Source organism: Echinops telfairi, unplaced genomic scaffold, assembly GCF_000313985.2.
Source record: "Echinops telfairi isolate 266 unplaced genomic scaffold, ASM31398v2 ScPeMD7_7469;HRSCAF=8507_1, whole genome shotgun sequence".
Lineage (NCBI taxonomy): Eukaryota > Metazoa > Chordata > Mammalia > Afrosoricida > Tenrecidae > Echinops > Echinops telfairi.
This window is the reverse complement of record NW_022111373.1, coordinates 109,109,602-109,125,347: the sequence shown is the minus strand read 5'-3', so window position 1 is coordinate 109,125,347 and position 15,746 is coordinate 109,109,602. Positions and strand designations below refer to the sequence as shown.

Here is a 15,746-nt window from a genome sequence, read left to right as displayed (position 1 = left end):
TCATAACTTTCTGAGCTGGACTCTGCTTTGAATTTAACTGACCTAGCCAATCCATTCAGCGATCACTGTTTTGATTTGATCTCTTTTAAAGCCATCCTAATGAGCTTAAAAGATACAGAGGGGACGCCTTTGGGACACTCCCGGAAAAGTCAGCAGCTTGAGAACCCACCAGCCACTCTGTGGAAGAAAGACGGGGTTTTCTGCTCTTCCCAAGATTTCTAGGCTCAGAAATCCAGAAAGATGGTTCTGCTTTGCCTACAAGACCAGGATGAGTCAGACCGGACTCAAGGGCAGGAGGCTGGTAATATTGAGATAAGTGAGTTACTGAGAGAACTTGCCTGCAACCATCCGCTGATCACAGAGGCATGATTCAACAATTTTGTTTGGAGTAAACCTACTGATCTATGAGCAATACTCTGTGAATTATCGTCACATCATGATGTGACCTGATTTACACTTTCAAGAGACAGATTCTGCGAAGGAGAAACCGTGGAGAGAATAAAGTGAGCCTAGAGAAACCAGTGCGGAAGCTGCAGGGGTCAGTCCCGGGAAAGGGAGCCGTGGAAGGAGGAAGCAGCAGTGGGACGATGTGGACTTCATTGTGGAGGAAGAGACAGCAGGACTGACGTCGTGATTTTATGGCCTGAGGAAAAAAGAATAATAACAAATGCCTACAAGGATTTGGTTTGAGTAACTGATGAGTAACAATGCTAGGCACTTCATTAGGGAAAACTCGATTAGCAATGAACTGGGCAGTGGATGGTGAAAGTAATCGTTCTTTGTTGGCCAGGTTAAGTTTGAGCTATGGATACTCACTGTCACTGAGTCAATTCTAACTCGCCATGACCTTGAAGGACAGAGCAGAAGTGTCCCCTCTGGATTCCCAAACTATAAATCTTTACAGGGGTAGGAAGCTGCCTTTTTCTCCACTGGATCATCTAGAGGTTTGAAAGTGCTGACCCAGCATGCATCCCACGATGCCACCAGGGTCATTCAAAGCGAATTGGTGCGAAGGCAATGAGCTGTATGAGGCTGGAGGTCAGCACAGAGATCTGGGCTAGCTTAAGCTTGGAAGTCGTCGGCATACAGATGTTATTCCAAAGCATGAGATTAGATATAATCAAGTAAGAGGAAAAAAGAGGTCAAACACGGTGCCCTGGGTACTCACTCCACTTTCTTAGATGCCAAATAGTAAATGTAGAGGTGATTAATAAACATGACTAATGAAGGAGGAAAAGCAAAGTACATGCATTAAGAAGCCAAAGGAATAAAAGGAATACTGTGTTTCAGGAAGAGGGTCAATTATATCAGATGTTGCTGCAAGGTCTAGAAAGATAGTAGAGAATTAATTTTAGTAACATGTAGGTTATTAGCAATCTCTATAATAATAACTATTTTAATTTAGTACAATGTAGAAACCATGAGATTAGAATGGGATAAATAGTGACATGAAAACAGAGGAAATATTTTTGCAAGTATCAGAGAAGTGGGGCAGTTGATAGAGATGGGTGTGGCATCAAAGTAGGCTATGTGCTTATAAGTGTGTGTGTGTGTGTGTGATTAAGTACATATATAACCACATTTACTGTAATGAAAGTTTTACATACACATAATTCAATGTACATTGATTATGCATCCCACTGTACAGCCAAGACAATTATGTGCTTTCTGATTATTCTATCATCCTTAACAGTTTCCTCCAAACAATGAGTGCTCTTCTTGTAGAACTGTGACATGAGCATGTTTGTGCGAGTAGAATGAGCCCCAGAAGGAGAGGGTAATTATGAGTGAGGAGGAGTGAGGTACTTTCAGAGGAATATTTGAAGAATTTCCAGTGAATGAGATCCAGAGCACAGTGGATCAAATGGGCTTAGTTAGGAGGAGTTTCGTGTCATTCCCTTAACTAAAGGAGATGCACAATGTGCAACATAGCTGCAGTGAATGGATGGTTCCACTGGTGGGAAACTGAAGAGGTTCTTACTTCTTTGTGTCTCTTTAAAATGCAAGGGTGTGGTCATCAGTTTAGAGTGAGGTGAAAAAAATGTTGATTTCAGGAGCAAGGAAAAGACATGAGATCTCCATCTAAGAAAACAGGACAAGGAATTCACCAGGGAAGTGTAGTAAGACTAGCAGAACCGAGTGCTCATTTACGAGCTTCATGATGAAAAAGTTCTAGTGTGACCAGTCATCTAGGCCGTGTCAGCTTTCTTCAGCAACATTTAGCCACTGGAATCTAGGAATGGAATGGAGGTGGACAACTGAGCTTCCCCAGCTAAGGGTTTTTGGTTTGTTTTGTTTTTCAGGTAAGGAGAATTGATCAAAGTGAGGCAAGAGAAGGGAGAACACATTCAAGGATGCGACACTCGTTTTAGGCCAAAGATGCTGCTTCTTTTTGTTCTTTTAGTTTCCAGATTACTGTGCCCTTGAATTTTTTTCATTGGGAGTTAATACATATATCATATCATTCCATAGTTCAATCACATCAAGCAGTATTGTACAATTGCTACCTCAATCAGTTTTCAAACATTCTTTTCCTTCCTGGACTCCTTGACATTGACTCGGTTTACTCTACTTCCCTACCACCCCCACCCCCACCACTACTGGACCTCCATCCCCACCCCAGAAACCCTCATTCTACTTGCTGTCCCAAAAAGTTCAATTATCCTGAACAGGAAAACATATAACACAAACTCAAGAGGGTGACGCCAATGACATAGCACATCTGAAATACACCCAATCTGAACAAACAAACCATGGGGAAACCAGATCAGGTCCAACATGGGAATGAGACCCTACATGGGGTTATGAAATGGTATGTGGGTGTCTCAAAACCTGGGGCAACATTAAAAGGTTTCTGAATGTGTGGCGATCAAAAAATTCAAAATCAGACAGGTAATAAAGGTAATGAATCTGAAGTGTTTCTGGAAGTGAGTGTTCAAGTTACAAATTTCTTGGGTGAAAGGGGGTCATGGGTGGAAAAAGTTTAAGAAGCCCTATAATCTATACAAAAGGATGTGAGCTGGAAAAGATAAAGACGGGAGGGGATGGTGGGTACTGAACAAAACTTTATAGTAACCAACTTCCTGACTAGCTCTTTCAACAAAGCGGCTCAAAGGTAGGAGATGGCAGGTCTGTGGTTGGGGTTAAATATGCCATGAGCAGCACTGTTTCTCCCCTTCATATGGCACAGGGGCATATGGAATGAGATGGGCATTGAGATAATTCCCCACTGGTCAAACATGTCATGGCCATTCACATGTTCCTTTTTTACCAGCCAGCAAGCCAGAGGGAGGCTCCGGGAAAGTCTAGCAGGCGACGGAGCTCACCATTCACCAAAGTCCATTTTCCTTCATGAATGAAAGTGCTCCTAGTGAACTGAGGAACAACGCCATCATTCATAATGTCGACTCATGATAAGCAACGCTATTCCATAAAAATTAACCACAGGAAGAATTCTGTGTGAAATGTAATATGAGATGTTTAAGAGAAAGTGATGACCGAGTGCCTCGCACTCCCAGGATCTATAATGAAATATATAGGAACATAACAAGACCACATGTAACACATCAGTGAACATCTGTTTCTGGAAATACCTGGCCTCTGGAGGTGACTAATCCTGGCTGTTACTCAAAAATGTGTGGCCTTCTACGACTGTCCCTATCTTCTTGACCTAATTCCATCCTTCTCCTCGTAGAACCTAAGGAAGCTATCATGGTGCCACAGAAAGCTTCTGGCAAAAGAATTTCATCTGAACAATGTTGAATTTGTTTCCCTTCTCTCTGGAATACATACTTGAGATACATTTCTTGTCCTCAACCTTCTCAGCCCGATCCTAACCCTATGCGATACAGGAGAGCTCACAGAATACAGAAGGATGCCAACTCCTATGACGGCCTGGGAGCTTCTTGAGGGTCCATCCTGGGAGAATGTTCTCTGGTTTCTAAAAACGAATGCTTGTGTGTGAGAGAGATGGCCTCACTGGTGGTAATAGGTAGCAGAGCCTATCTGTTGAAACAAGACTTACCGTAAAATGTGTGCATATAGTGCATGCTTTTCTTAATGGCTCAGGCACACCAATTACTCAAATGTGCTTTAATATGCTGGAGCTTTGAGGAAGTATTTTGTTGGTGTTAGGAGCCATTGAGTCGGCTCCAGCCTGGTGCACAACAGAACAAAACACTGCATGGTCCTGTGACACCCTCATCATTGCTCCTGTGCTTGAGCCCATTGATTCAGTCACTGTGTCAATACAGGGAATTATGTCAATACCCAGTATTTTAAATTAGGTGTTCCTATTGGCATCATCCCAGACAGCATGGTAGGAACAATATGGACCCCAGTTTTATTTCTAGTCAGACTGAGGTTTCTTAGTGATCATCTAGGATAGTGGGATGATTCTTGAAGCCCACCAGGGATTTGTTGATGAGAAAGAAGCTTCTTGGAAAATAAATTATCCCAAGAGAAGACTTGTACACACACAAAGAGAGACGGTAAAATACAAACACTGAGAATGATGTAGAAAATGACTCAAAATTTATCCCACAGATTATCCTCTGCTTAGTCTTTGTAAACTTATAGCTGAGACCCGGAGGATAGGACAACAGCAGAAGAGTCAATATAAACCCAGGAATTCTCTTGCTGATCTTCATACCAGGTATACAGATGGGAAAGTAGTGTCAGCGTTAGTGCTGATGGCTCAGCAATGATGGCGACAGGCTCAGTATTGATGGAAGGGAAGATCGACCACCACCCCCCCCCCCAGTGAGAGAACCCAAATCTAGGAGTCTGACCACAGTGAACTATGGGACCCTCGTTACACATCGGCATTCTCAGTGCTGGGCCTCTGCAGACCCTGTCGGGACCAGTGGCACTAGTTGTGAAAGCAGCAAAAGGGGATCATTCCGAAGAGTTTATGAACAATAGGAAAATTGCAGATAACATGTGGTAACCCAAAGAGCTCCTCTAGAATTTTCTAGAACTATTTGGAAGGCCATTAAGAAGGCATTGGAGAGAAATTAAAAATAGCAATTCATATGACTCAGATTTTACTTTGGGGCTAGTGCAGCTTTGAATCCACACAGCTGAGCCTTATTGTTATTTTCAGTGTCCACCACTCAATCCTCTTCTTCAACCTCTTCATAGTTACACTTTCTGCTCTGATGGGATTTGTTGGGTGGAAATAAAATGGGAGAAAATAAAATCTGAACAAGACTCGAAGAAGTTTTCTTATAACTAATGTATGTGAGTCTTAACAGAAAAACTTGGTGATATTCCTGGCACCACAAAAAGGTGTATGGTAAACAGGCACACACCCACAAAGAAAATCACAAAACAAAAAAACAGTATGGGTGACAATAGGAAGACATTGTAATGTTCACTTATTGCCGATGAGATTCCAAGATGCCACAGCCACTGTGGAAAATAGGCAGTTCCTCAAAAAAGTTAAACCTACTTAACTGGGGGTGGAGGGTGGGGTGTCCATCTTCACTTACCGCATAACCCCACCAATTATATGTATATATCATATATACTCAAGTATAAGCTGACCTGAATATCAGCCCGGGCACCTAATTTTACAACAAAAACTGCATTAAAAGTGTGCTGAAAAAACTCAGCTTATACACCGAAATGCAAGCAGATACATATAACAAGTATCCATTACAGCAGCATCCCCAACAGTCAAAGTTTAAAAGTCCTTCAGAGAAGAATGGGTATACAAAATGTAGAACATGAATACAATAGCACATTATCCTTCCATAAAGAGAAGTGAAATCTTTATACATGCTGCAGCATACAGCAATTACAAGGGTCACATATTGTATATCCCTCTTAGATGAAATATGTGGCAGCAGAAAGCATATACTCACTGCCATTGAGTTGATCCCAACTCATAGCAACCCTCCGGGACAAAGTAGAACCACCCTGTGAGTTCTCAAGGGTGTAACTCTTGATGGAAGCAGTAAGCCTCATCATTCTCTCATGAAGCTGCTGGTGGTTTCAAACTGCTGACCTTACAGCCCAACTCATAATCCATTACCCCACCTCATAGAAATAATTTTTTGAGTGGTTGCCAGGTGGTAGGAGAAAGAAGAAAGGGGGAAATTCACTGCTTAGTGTGCTACTGATCTATTAAAGGTGATTTGAAAATTTGCAAATACATAATGATGATGGTTGAACAATATGATAATTAATGTCACTGCACTGTATTATGCAAAAGAAGATGAAATTTCAAATGCTTTGCTACATAGATATTTACCACAATAAAAACAAGATTAAAAAATTGTCATTCATTGTAAAAATTTGAGGGTTTGTTACCTTGAATTTAGCTATTTTAGAACATTGATGATGTCAAATAACTTAAGCAAGTGGATTAGAACCATACTTATTCTTGGTTCTATTCCTTCATATACCACCCTTCAAAGAACTGGAGGTTTCCCCCCAAATACAACCAAGATTGACTGTCTTCTTTCAATCAGAAATAAATCTACTGCTCACGTCAGCATTGCGTAGCTTTTTGATACTGATGGTTATCATATTGTGTATTTATGATGCCGCTTTTACTCAAGAGCAGTGTTGAAAAGTTAAAGCTTATAAAGATAATAAACAAATGTGCAGCTTACAAATATAACAGAAGTTGCTGGGCATGGCCACAATGATGAATGAGGCCAAATGGGTAAAGCCCGATACAGGGACGATTTCTAAATTGGCATTGGTGATCGCTAGAGCACCATCACCCTGGAAAAGACCACCATGCTTAGTACAGTAAAGGACAGCACCCAGAGGAAGACCCTTGAGGAGATGGATGGACACAGTGGCTCCAACCAGGGTCTCAAGTATAGCAACAATGGTGGGGATGGTACAGAACTATGCGTCGGCGCTGACTGGAGGGCACCTAACAACAACGAGAGTACCACCAGATGGGCTGACTTTAAGCACGGCTCACAGCGATGCCAATCAGCAGCAAGCCTTCAAGGAAATGAAGAGAAAGGTTTTACATTTATCACAGTGACCTAATTTGAACACTTAAGTAGCAATGAAATCACGTTTGCTGCTCAAGGTGCATGATGAACTCTAATGTTCTTTATCAGAAATGTTCCCAACCTAGGCCATTACCCTGGAGTCAATATGGGGCTCTGGCTTTTAGCTTGATTTTAAATTAGTACAGCAGACACAGATAGACTCTAGAGCAGTGGTTCTCAGCCTTCTTAATGCCCCGACCCTTTCATACAGTTCCTCATGTTGTGGTGACCTCCAACCGTAAAATTATTTCCATTGCTACTTCATAACTGTAATTTTGTTACAGTTATGCTTTCCAATGGTCTTAGGTGACCCCCATGAAAGGGTCATTCAACACCCCCCCCCAAAGGGGTTGCGACCCACAGGATGAGAACCTCTGGTTTAAAAAAAGGAGCCTAGTAAATAGATGTGTCTTGACATTTGGTTCTCCCACTTATAAAAAGGCCGCTCCTCCCCCCCCCTCAACCCACGAGATGCCCCAAAGCCAAGTTTGTGAAGCTCTAAATGTGTAGGCAAATCTCCACAGGCTCTTGTTAAACTGCAGATTATAGTTAAATAAGTCTAAAGAGGAGGGGATCACCCCCTATCTGTTGGTGTGTCATCGTGTAGTGATTGGCATATGACTGCACTTGATGCCATCAGTATTTCAATGCCAGCAGTCATCCAGCTGGACAGCTTTCAGTGCAGCTTCCAGACTAAGACAGAAAGGAGGGAAGGCCTGATCAGCTACTTCCAAAAATTAATCAATGGTCCCTCTGTAGGTCCCAATAGGATATTATCTGCTAAAAGGTGAGCTCCCTAGATTGGAAATCCTCTGGTCTCAAGTCAATTCCAACCCTAGATTGGAAGGTGCTCCAAATGCACAGTGGTTACAAAAATAAATTCCAGTGTCTCTATGTTCATGAAGATGGTAGAGAACTGGGCAACGGTGCCTGCTGCTATACTTGGTGTTGCCATGAGTCAGCACTGACTCAAAAGCAACTAATCCAACAACAAAGGAGTGGGGTCAGAGATGCTGCATTTCTACCAAGATCCCAGGCAGAAATATACTGTTAGTCTCTAGACCAACTTTGGGTAGCCAAGTCTTAGAGGAGATTTGATAGAGACTTTAAAAATATGTGTGAATGGGAACACACTTTGCAAACTGTTAGACACACACACACATCACCTTACATTGATTGGCAGTAGTTAAGGATTCAATTCAACACACCAAGAGGAAAAAAAAAAATTCTACTGGAAAAGATGTGACCAAAGATTCATCAACATGTTTTGTTATGCAAAGTCAGAAACAAATTTGGGCAGTGGAAAGGAACATACCTCCTAGAAAATGTTGTTTTTAGATTGTTTTTGAAAGATTAACTTTGATATCACAATCTTGAGGGAAAAGATTGGAAGCAGGAAGAGACTGCTTTTTCAAAAGGCATTCACACAATTAGACCTAGTGCCAGATTTAACCTGAGTTTTGTGTCAAGGTATCAGAATAGAAATAGTAAGATGAGGAAGAAGACCATTACTGCCAGGATCACCAGCAACAAATGGATGGGGTTGCTGTGAGGGAAGAAATTAAAAACCAGTAAAAGCAAATACAAATGCACAAGAAATCAGAGCTGTATAAAATCTTAGTTTCCCTATGCTTTTCCATTGGTCTTGATGTTTTCTGCAGGAAATGAATGAAATTCAGAGGTATAATCATTGGTTGCTAATGCACATCTTCTTTTCTCAAGTAGGAAAAGAATAAACAGTTCCCTATTCAAGAGAACATACATTCTCTCTGAAGTTCCAGCCCCATTTCTGCCAGTATTTCACTACTTATGGTTAATTTACTGCAATCCATGAAGACATTCATCCAACAACAGAAAGCCCTTCCAGTCATTTACCTTTGAACACAGTCAGATTGCAAACACCTTTCCATTATAACCTCTTGCCTAAGTCAAGCAACACCTTGCTTAACCCTTGATGGAGCTTTAAAATGATCCTGGAGCCACCATGATTACTGAGGTAGAATTTGACTTCAAAGACCCAGAAAATCCATCAGACTAGCCGCTATCAGAATGATGCACTTGGACTTTCTGTGTCCTTCTTTATCATCTCTCACCTTCCTCTGGTGAAAAGAAGCAGTATTTATAAGCCAAGTGCCAGGATCCTGTTACCCAAAGATGTATTGCGGGTAAAATTAGTTTGATGTCATTGGCTGGGGGATGATAAAAGAGAACAACATCATGGCAACTGTCAATGTATTCTGGCAGTGCCAGTGCTTTGGAAAATATATTGAAAGTCAAAGAATCAATACCAAACTCACCCAAAACAAACTCACTGCCATCAAGTGGATGCTGACTCACAGTGGCCCCATAGGGCAGGGTAGAAACCGTCTCTCTGAGTTTCTGAGAATGTCACTCTTTAGAGCAGTAGAAAGACCCATCTTTCTCATTAGGAGCAGCTAGTGGTTTTGAACTGTTGAACCTGTAGTTAGAAGCTCAAAGCATAACCACTGTGGCACCAGGGCTCCTAACCAATACCAGGGACTAACTTGATTTCTCATCACAGTCAACACCTAATCAAGAAGACATTTAAACATAAAGCAGCCATCCAGTAAAGGGGTTCTCAAAGCTTTTAAGCAGCAAACACCTGAGAACTATGTAAAGTAAAGGAGCTGCACCGGTGATGGGAGATATTACACACCTAGAGATTGTTCCTTCTGACAGTACTTGGTAATCTGGGCAGCTTTTCCCTTTCGAGTTGCGTCACCTAAGAAAACCTGAGATTGTGAGGAAGTCTGAGCCGCAGTGCCTCTTTGACAGAAACATTTGTGTGGTGCACCAGGAGTGGTTTGCAATGGTAGAGATAATTACATAATTCACGCTGTAGCACCTGGCCAAGTAAACATGTAGCAGCCAGGAAGCTATTAGCATGATTTTAAGGCAATTATTCCATTAGTGTTTAATAGTCTCCAATTAGTCTTCTCTATTGAAGCTTGACTGTCTTTTTCCTCCAAAAATCCTCACCATTAAATAATGTAGACGGGTACCAAAGAAGACGATTTCAGATCTAGTTTTGTAAGATTGAATCTAGCAAAATTATTTTATAGAAGTAATTCAGGGGTGATAGACTTGGTGAGATATGTTTTAGAGGTGTTGCGGTAAGAAGGGACAATTTTGAGGGGGATCAATTTTGTGTATAAAACTCCGAGGGGGTGGGAAGTCCATTCCCACAATGCCCAGTGCATCATCTTTATATCTCTTCTATAAGTCTACCAGAATATCAAAGTCACTAGCTTCAGATATTCCGTTTGAAAACTAGAATTTTGATCAATAGCAAATCCCATCGGGAGGAGAGTTGTTCTGCTCTTGTTAATGCTTAAATCCTTGTCTCTTCACCCTGGCTAGTACTTGTTGCTGACAAGTCATTCAGATACAAACCCCAAAGCTTTTCCCTCCAAAATTGTTGGAGATCTTCCTTAAGATCTAGTTTAGGGAGTGGATCACTTAACTGAAGATCCTTTGCTTTCACTATGATTCCACTTTCTCATCAGTAAATCGGAGATAATTGTACCAGCCCTGGCTGCTGCACAGGGTTTTTAGGATTAGATGAGCCATTCCTGAGTGTACACAGCAGAGCTTTACAAGTGAAGTCTACTTTCCTGGAATATCTAGAACAGTCAAGCGTATAGAGACCAAAGTTCATTACATCGTTACCAGAGGCAGATAGAGGAGCCTGGTGCCCTGATGGCTGCTCACTGGGGCTGCTAACTGTAAGGTCAGCAACTGGAAGCCACCAGAAGCTCCCTGGGAGAAGGACGTGGCTTCCTACTCCAGCGCAGAGGTACAGTCTCAGAAACTCACAGGGGCAGTTCCACCCTGTCCCACAGGATCACCAGAAGTCAGTGTCAACTCGGTGGGAGTGAGTTTGGTTTTGGTGGCAGCACAGTTGGGAGGAAGGGGAAAGGTGAAGGGGTGGGGGAGTCACTTCTTAGGGGACGTTGATCTTCTATTAAGGGTGATGGGAGTTTTGGGAAATGAATAGTGGTGATGATGAACCAACATGATCAGCATAACAAATGTCCCTGAATTGCACAGGTGATGAATGCAGAAGAGACCCCCCAAAACTTGCTATATATCTTTACCACACTCATATTAGTGAAGAGTTCTAGAAACATGGTGTCACGGTCACCCTCTGAGAATGAATTGGGTGTATTGAAACTCTTTGAAATCCCTGCGTCCCTGGAGAGTCCCCTGCCAGAAGACTGGCCACACAGCCTTTGCCCTTCTTCCTGTCCCTGTGTGCACACACGTAGCGGCTGTCCAATAACCAGACACAAAGGCATGAAGACTGGAGGACAGGAACACCGATGAAAGTGAGAGTGGAATTTTGCCAACAAAGTTATGTACTTTTTACGGTCTCCTTCAAAAGAGCAATTCCCAGGTTCACCCAGGTAGCAGGGCTAGTGCAGGGTGGAGAAGCAGGGCTGTTCTTGCCCCTGGGGATCCCTAAGTCCTCGGGGATCTACCTGTTGGAAGAGGAAGAACGGAAACCAGCCCTCACAGGACAGTGCTCTGAGGGCGGCCTGTGTTGGCAGGGACGACTGGCAAGCATCCAATTCACTAAAGACCATGGATTTGAGTAACTGATCAGAGGCCCTTGAAATGCCCTGCTTCTGTATGTTTTCCTGATGCCTGAGAGGGGGCGCTGGACAAGGTGGATCAAGAGGGAGCTGACCTAGAGTTGGAACTTGATAACCAGGCTCATCTGGGATGGGGGACTGGCTACCAGTCATCTGCTCACACAGCTCCAGTGCATCGTCAAATTGGTAGCAAGGTTTGGCTATGTCACCCGCTGTCACTGTCCTTAGCTAATCTGAAACCACCTTCCCTCCAGGAACCTGAGCCCTAGGCCATTGAGCGCTCCAGTACCAGAAACCTGCCGGGTCCTTTGACTGAAGTCGCGCGCACCATGAAGTCTCTTGAACCCTCGATTTCTTCCCCTGTTTGTCCTCGCCTCCTGTGGTTGGCTGGCTGGACACCGGCGCAGTCACCTTTGCCTGCCCTGTCCCTCGGACAGCCGGACTGCCGCTGCTCACACAGGTTCCCACTGGCGGCTTCTGGCCAGAGCACCTAACACAATGACAAGCCGGCGGACAGGCGGGCTTTGCTTTCCGGACCCGGGGCTACAAGCTTCCACCGCGCACGCGGGCCGGCTGCGGCTCTGGTCAGCGGCCACTCGGGTCAGCCAGGCCCTCTGGGGGCCACGGCGCCCGGGAAGCTCTGCCTCCCGCCCCGCGCCCCCTTCCACTCCGGGTCAAGGGCAGCGGTCACGCCGCCGCCGCCGCCGCCAGTTGCTGAACTTTCATCGCTCTTCTACAGAAAGCGCTTTGTCTCTTGAAAGGAGACGGGGCGAAGATGAAGGACCCGAGTTGGTTCCCACGGAGAAATCTACCAATCCGCTCAATACCCTGCCAGGGCTGGTGCCCTCGCGCCGGAGAGGAGCCCCCCGCCACCCCAGCCCGGCGCCCAGGGCAGCAGCCTGCGCTGACCGCGCACCCTCTCTCTCCAGACCCAGACATCTCCTGCACCCCTTCGCCACCTCCCCACCCCAAATCTGCGGGAGAAATCCGGGCAGGGGGCACCGGGCGCCAGCACGCCCCAGCCCTGCGCACACAGCCTGCTGCCCCAGCCGGCCAGGGGGAAGGCAGTCACCTTGACGCTGGGCGCCAGGGTCCCCAGCGGTGGGGAGAAGGCCGGGCAGCCGGCGGCGCACACTCCCAGACCCCGACCCCCCGGAGGCGAGTTCGTCTCCCGAGGGCGCCCAGGCGTGTTCCCACTTGGTGGCCGGGAAGGCAGGGCGGGGCAGGGGCAGCGCCCCGCGGGCAGCGTCCGCGCGCCTACCTGGAATGGCTAAATTGGTGAGGGGGACGCTGTGGATGCTCTCCGGCAGAGTTGCCATCCAGTCGGCGAAGGTCAGCTCCGGCTTCCCCTGGGACGAGGCCATAGTGCTGGTGGGGCGTAGGGCGCGCGGCTCTGCACTCCGGGGCTGGCGGGCGGGCTGGCTGGCCGGCTGCTGCCGCTAATCCACTGTTTGCTCCAGCCGCGCTGGAGTTTACGCTCCGCTCTGCGCCACACCCACAGGATGGCGCAGACACATGCTAATTTCAGTAATTATTCAAAACACCCTATGCTCCCCGAGCGCCGCCGCCAGACTCCGCCACCGGAGCTTTTGTTCCTGACGTCCGCACGGAGCCCGCTCCGCTCTCCCCTCCCTCCCAGAATCTCAGCTCCCCTCAGAGCCTCCGCGGGCACCTCGGCCTCGCCTTGCCATTCTGCAGCTTCCCTTGACCTCCTGTGATGCCTGGATGATGAAACGAAAGCAAAAACTTGGGCCACCCAAGCAGATCTGCCCTTGGCTGTGACTTCCTGGCCCTGTTTGTATCAAAGACAGCTTTGTGGTTGAACCCCAAATCTTAATAGACTTTGGGGTGCTAACACTTCCCTGGAAGCTGACTCTCAAGCAGGCTTCCAGGAGGGGCCATTCCTAGGGGGCTTTCCCGTGAATAAACTACAAGGGGTTATTTACCTTGCCTCAGTCTCAGCCCACCAGGTTGATTAGGACAAAAGAATGGGCTTTAGTCATACCCTGTCTGATCTTTGGAGTCATTTATAAGGGTGCTGCCAGCAAAAGATAATGAATCGCAGGTGGTTCTTACTTGACCCTGGTATCCTGCGCCAGACATTTTTCACTCAAGGAAGCTCTTCAATCCCTTCGTTCCCACAATCACGAAAGCTCTTATTCCTATAGCTAAAACTACCTATGGGGCCCTCTGTCATTTGTAGTGCACTGAGGACAAGTCGCAAATTTGATGTTCAAAAAATAACTAAATAAAGACTGCCATCAGGCCTGTAGGACAGAGAGCTGCCCCTGTGTGTTTCTCAGACTGTCATTGATCACCACATCTCCCAGTGACAGGCTGTCATCATCGCCGGTGGCATTTGGTAGAATGTATTTGGCACCATTGCAATGATCCATGAGGTTTCTGAATTTTCATTTCTTGGCGTACATACTAGACAGATGTACCTCTTGAGAGATAGAGAAGCCACTTGTTGTGCCTTCAAAAAACAGTCTTGGTCCACCTGTGCTGCCATGAGAAACAGGAAAGAAATCCAATTTTCCAAAGGCCATGAGTCAGTGGTGGTATGATTGTGACTGTCCAAATGATGGAGTCAAGGTGGGCTGGGCCTTTGCAACCCAGAGAATGTAGAAATGCTGAGGATCCCTTTGTTCTCTGGGCTGCACAGGTGGTTAAGCTGATGGTGACCAGAGCAGATAAGAATTGGGGTCCACCCAGAAGGAACTCAGAAGCATGGCCTGGTGCTCTAGTGCCAAAAATACCCACAACCATTGAAAACGGGATGGAGCACAGTTCTACTCTCACGGCACAAGGTGGCCCTGGATTCCGTCAGAACTCATGAGTAGCCACTGGTTTGGTTGTGTTTCGTTCCTTTTGCTTGGCTTTGTTTGGTCTTATTTTGATTCCTTTGTCCAGTAGTTGTAGATCCTTCTGTCCTAAGGTAACTGATGAATGAAAGGAAATGAGTAGAAACGGAACTCAAGATACAACAGAGAGCTGCAGAATAGGGGAATCATAATGTATATTAGTAAAGTCATACAACATAAAAACAACAACCACTGAAGCCTGGGTGATTTCGTACCAGGATACCGAGATCAAAGAGCCAGGATCCTCAAGTGGGGAGCACTCTGGAAAAACTGGAGGGAGGAGAGGTAATGCCTCATCCTTAGGAGCAACTAGTCTATTGCCTGTTGACTCAATTCACAGATTCAAGAGGACATGGCAAAGCTACCTTTAGGGAGGAGGAAGACATGTGTTAGGAATCTGTCCCAATGTAATGATTGTTATTCGTGCTAAGACAAGACATACTAGTACATATCCTTTTGCTTGGAGTGAGAATTTAACCCAATGAAGGATCCTTGGTCAAAAGACCTACAAATATCTCCTACTGGCTAATGCTAGTGCTGGGAGATAGGATTGCAGAGCAGTGTTGAGAGCTAGGGTTTGGAACCCTTTCAGTAGTTTGAACAAGTTCACATGTCTCTGTGAGTCTTCATTTTTTCCCTTATAAATTGGTAATAATAACTCAGAGACTTGTGGTGCTGCCCTGTCCAGGACACAGCATATCTAAAAGTACTGTGCAAATTACAAAGTATCTACAACATAGGAGGTTCATTAAGATATATGGGTATGTAGATCTCTTTCCCTTCTCACTTTTCAATTCTTAAAACTATGCATCTTTTTCTTTTTTAAATCATTTTATTGGGGGCTCTTACAACTCTCACAATCCATACATACATTCATTGTGTCAAGCACATCTGTACATTTGTGGCCATCATCATTTTCTTTTTTCTTTTTAGTTCAAGGACTGTTTGTTGGCCTTTAGGAGTGTTGTCCGGTCAAGTCTGTTGGGGCACCAAGCCCTGACCCCAAAGTCTATTTTTGGTATTCCCTGGGGACTTGGTTGCTCTGTTTCCCCTTGCTGTTCTGTTCCATGTCCTTAGTGTTTGCCTCGGTGTGGTGGGATCAGATTGGGCAGAATTCCCACACTGTGTCTACAGTGTTGTCCCTGTAGGGCTATGGGACAGTGAGGGATGTCGTGTCTCATAGTGGTGCCGGCCATGTGGTCCTCTCTGTGGATTGGCTGCTCTGAGTGGGAATATCGTCCTCAAGG

The 15,746-nt window shown here is 45.3% G+C and overlaps 1 protein-coding gene across 1 annotated transcript in view; it reads right to left on the bottom strand.

Moving 5' to 3' along the window:
• Window positions 1–13,195, bottom strand: part of PLCXD3 (phosphatidylinositol specific phospholipase C X domain containing 3) — a gene marked incomplete at its 3' end in the record, with an annotated part of 139,554 nt that extends 126,359 nt beyond the window's left edge. Inside the window, exon 1 of the mRNA XM_013008394.2 lies at window positions 12,897–13,195. Coding sequence (XP_012863848.1) covers window positions 12,897–12,999 — 103 coding nt within the window. The remainder of the gene's footprint in view (window positions 1–12,896) is intronic.
• Between the last annotated feature and the right edge of the window lie 2,551 nt (window positions 13,196–15,746).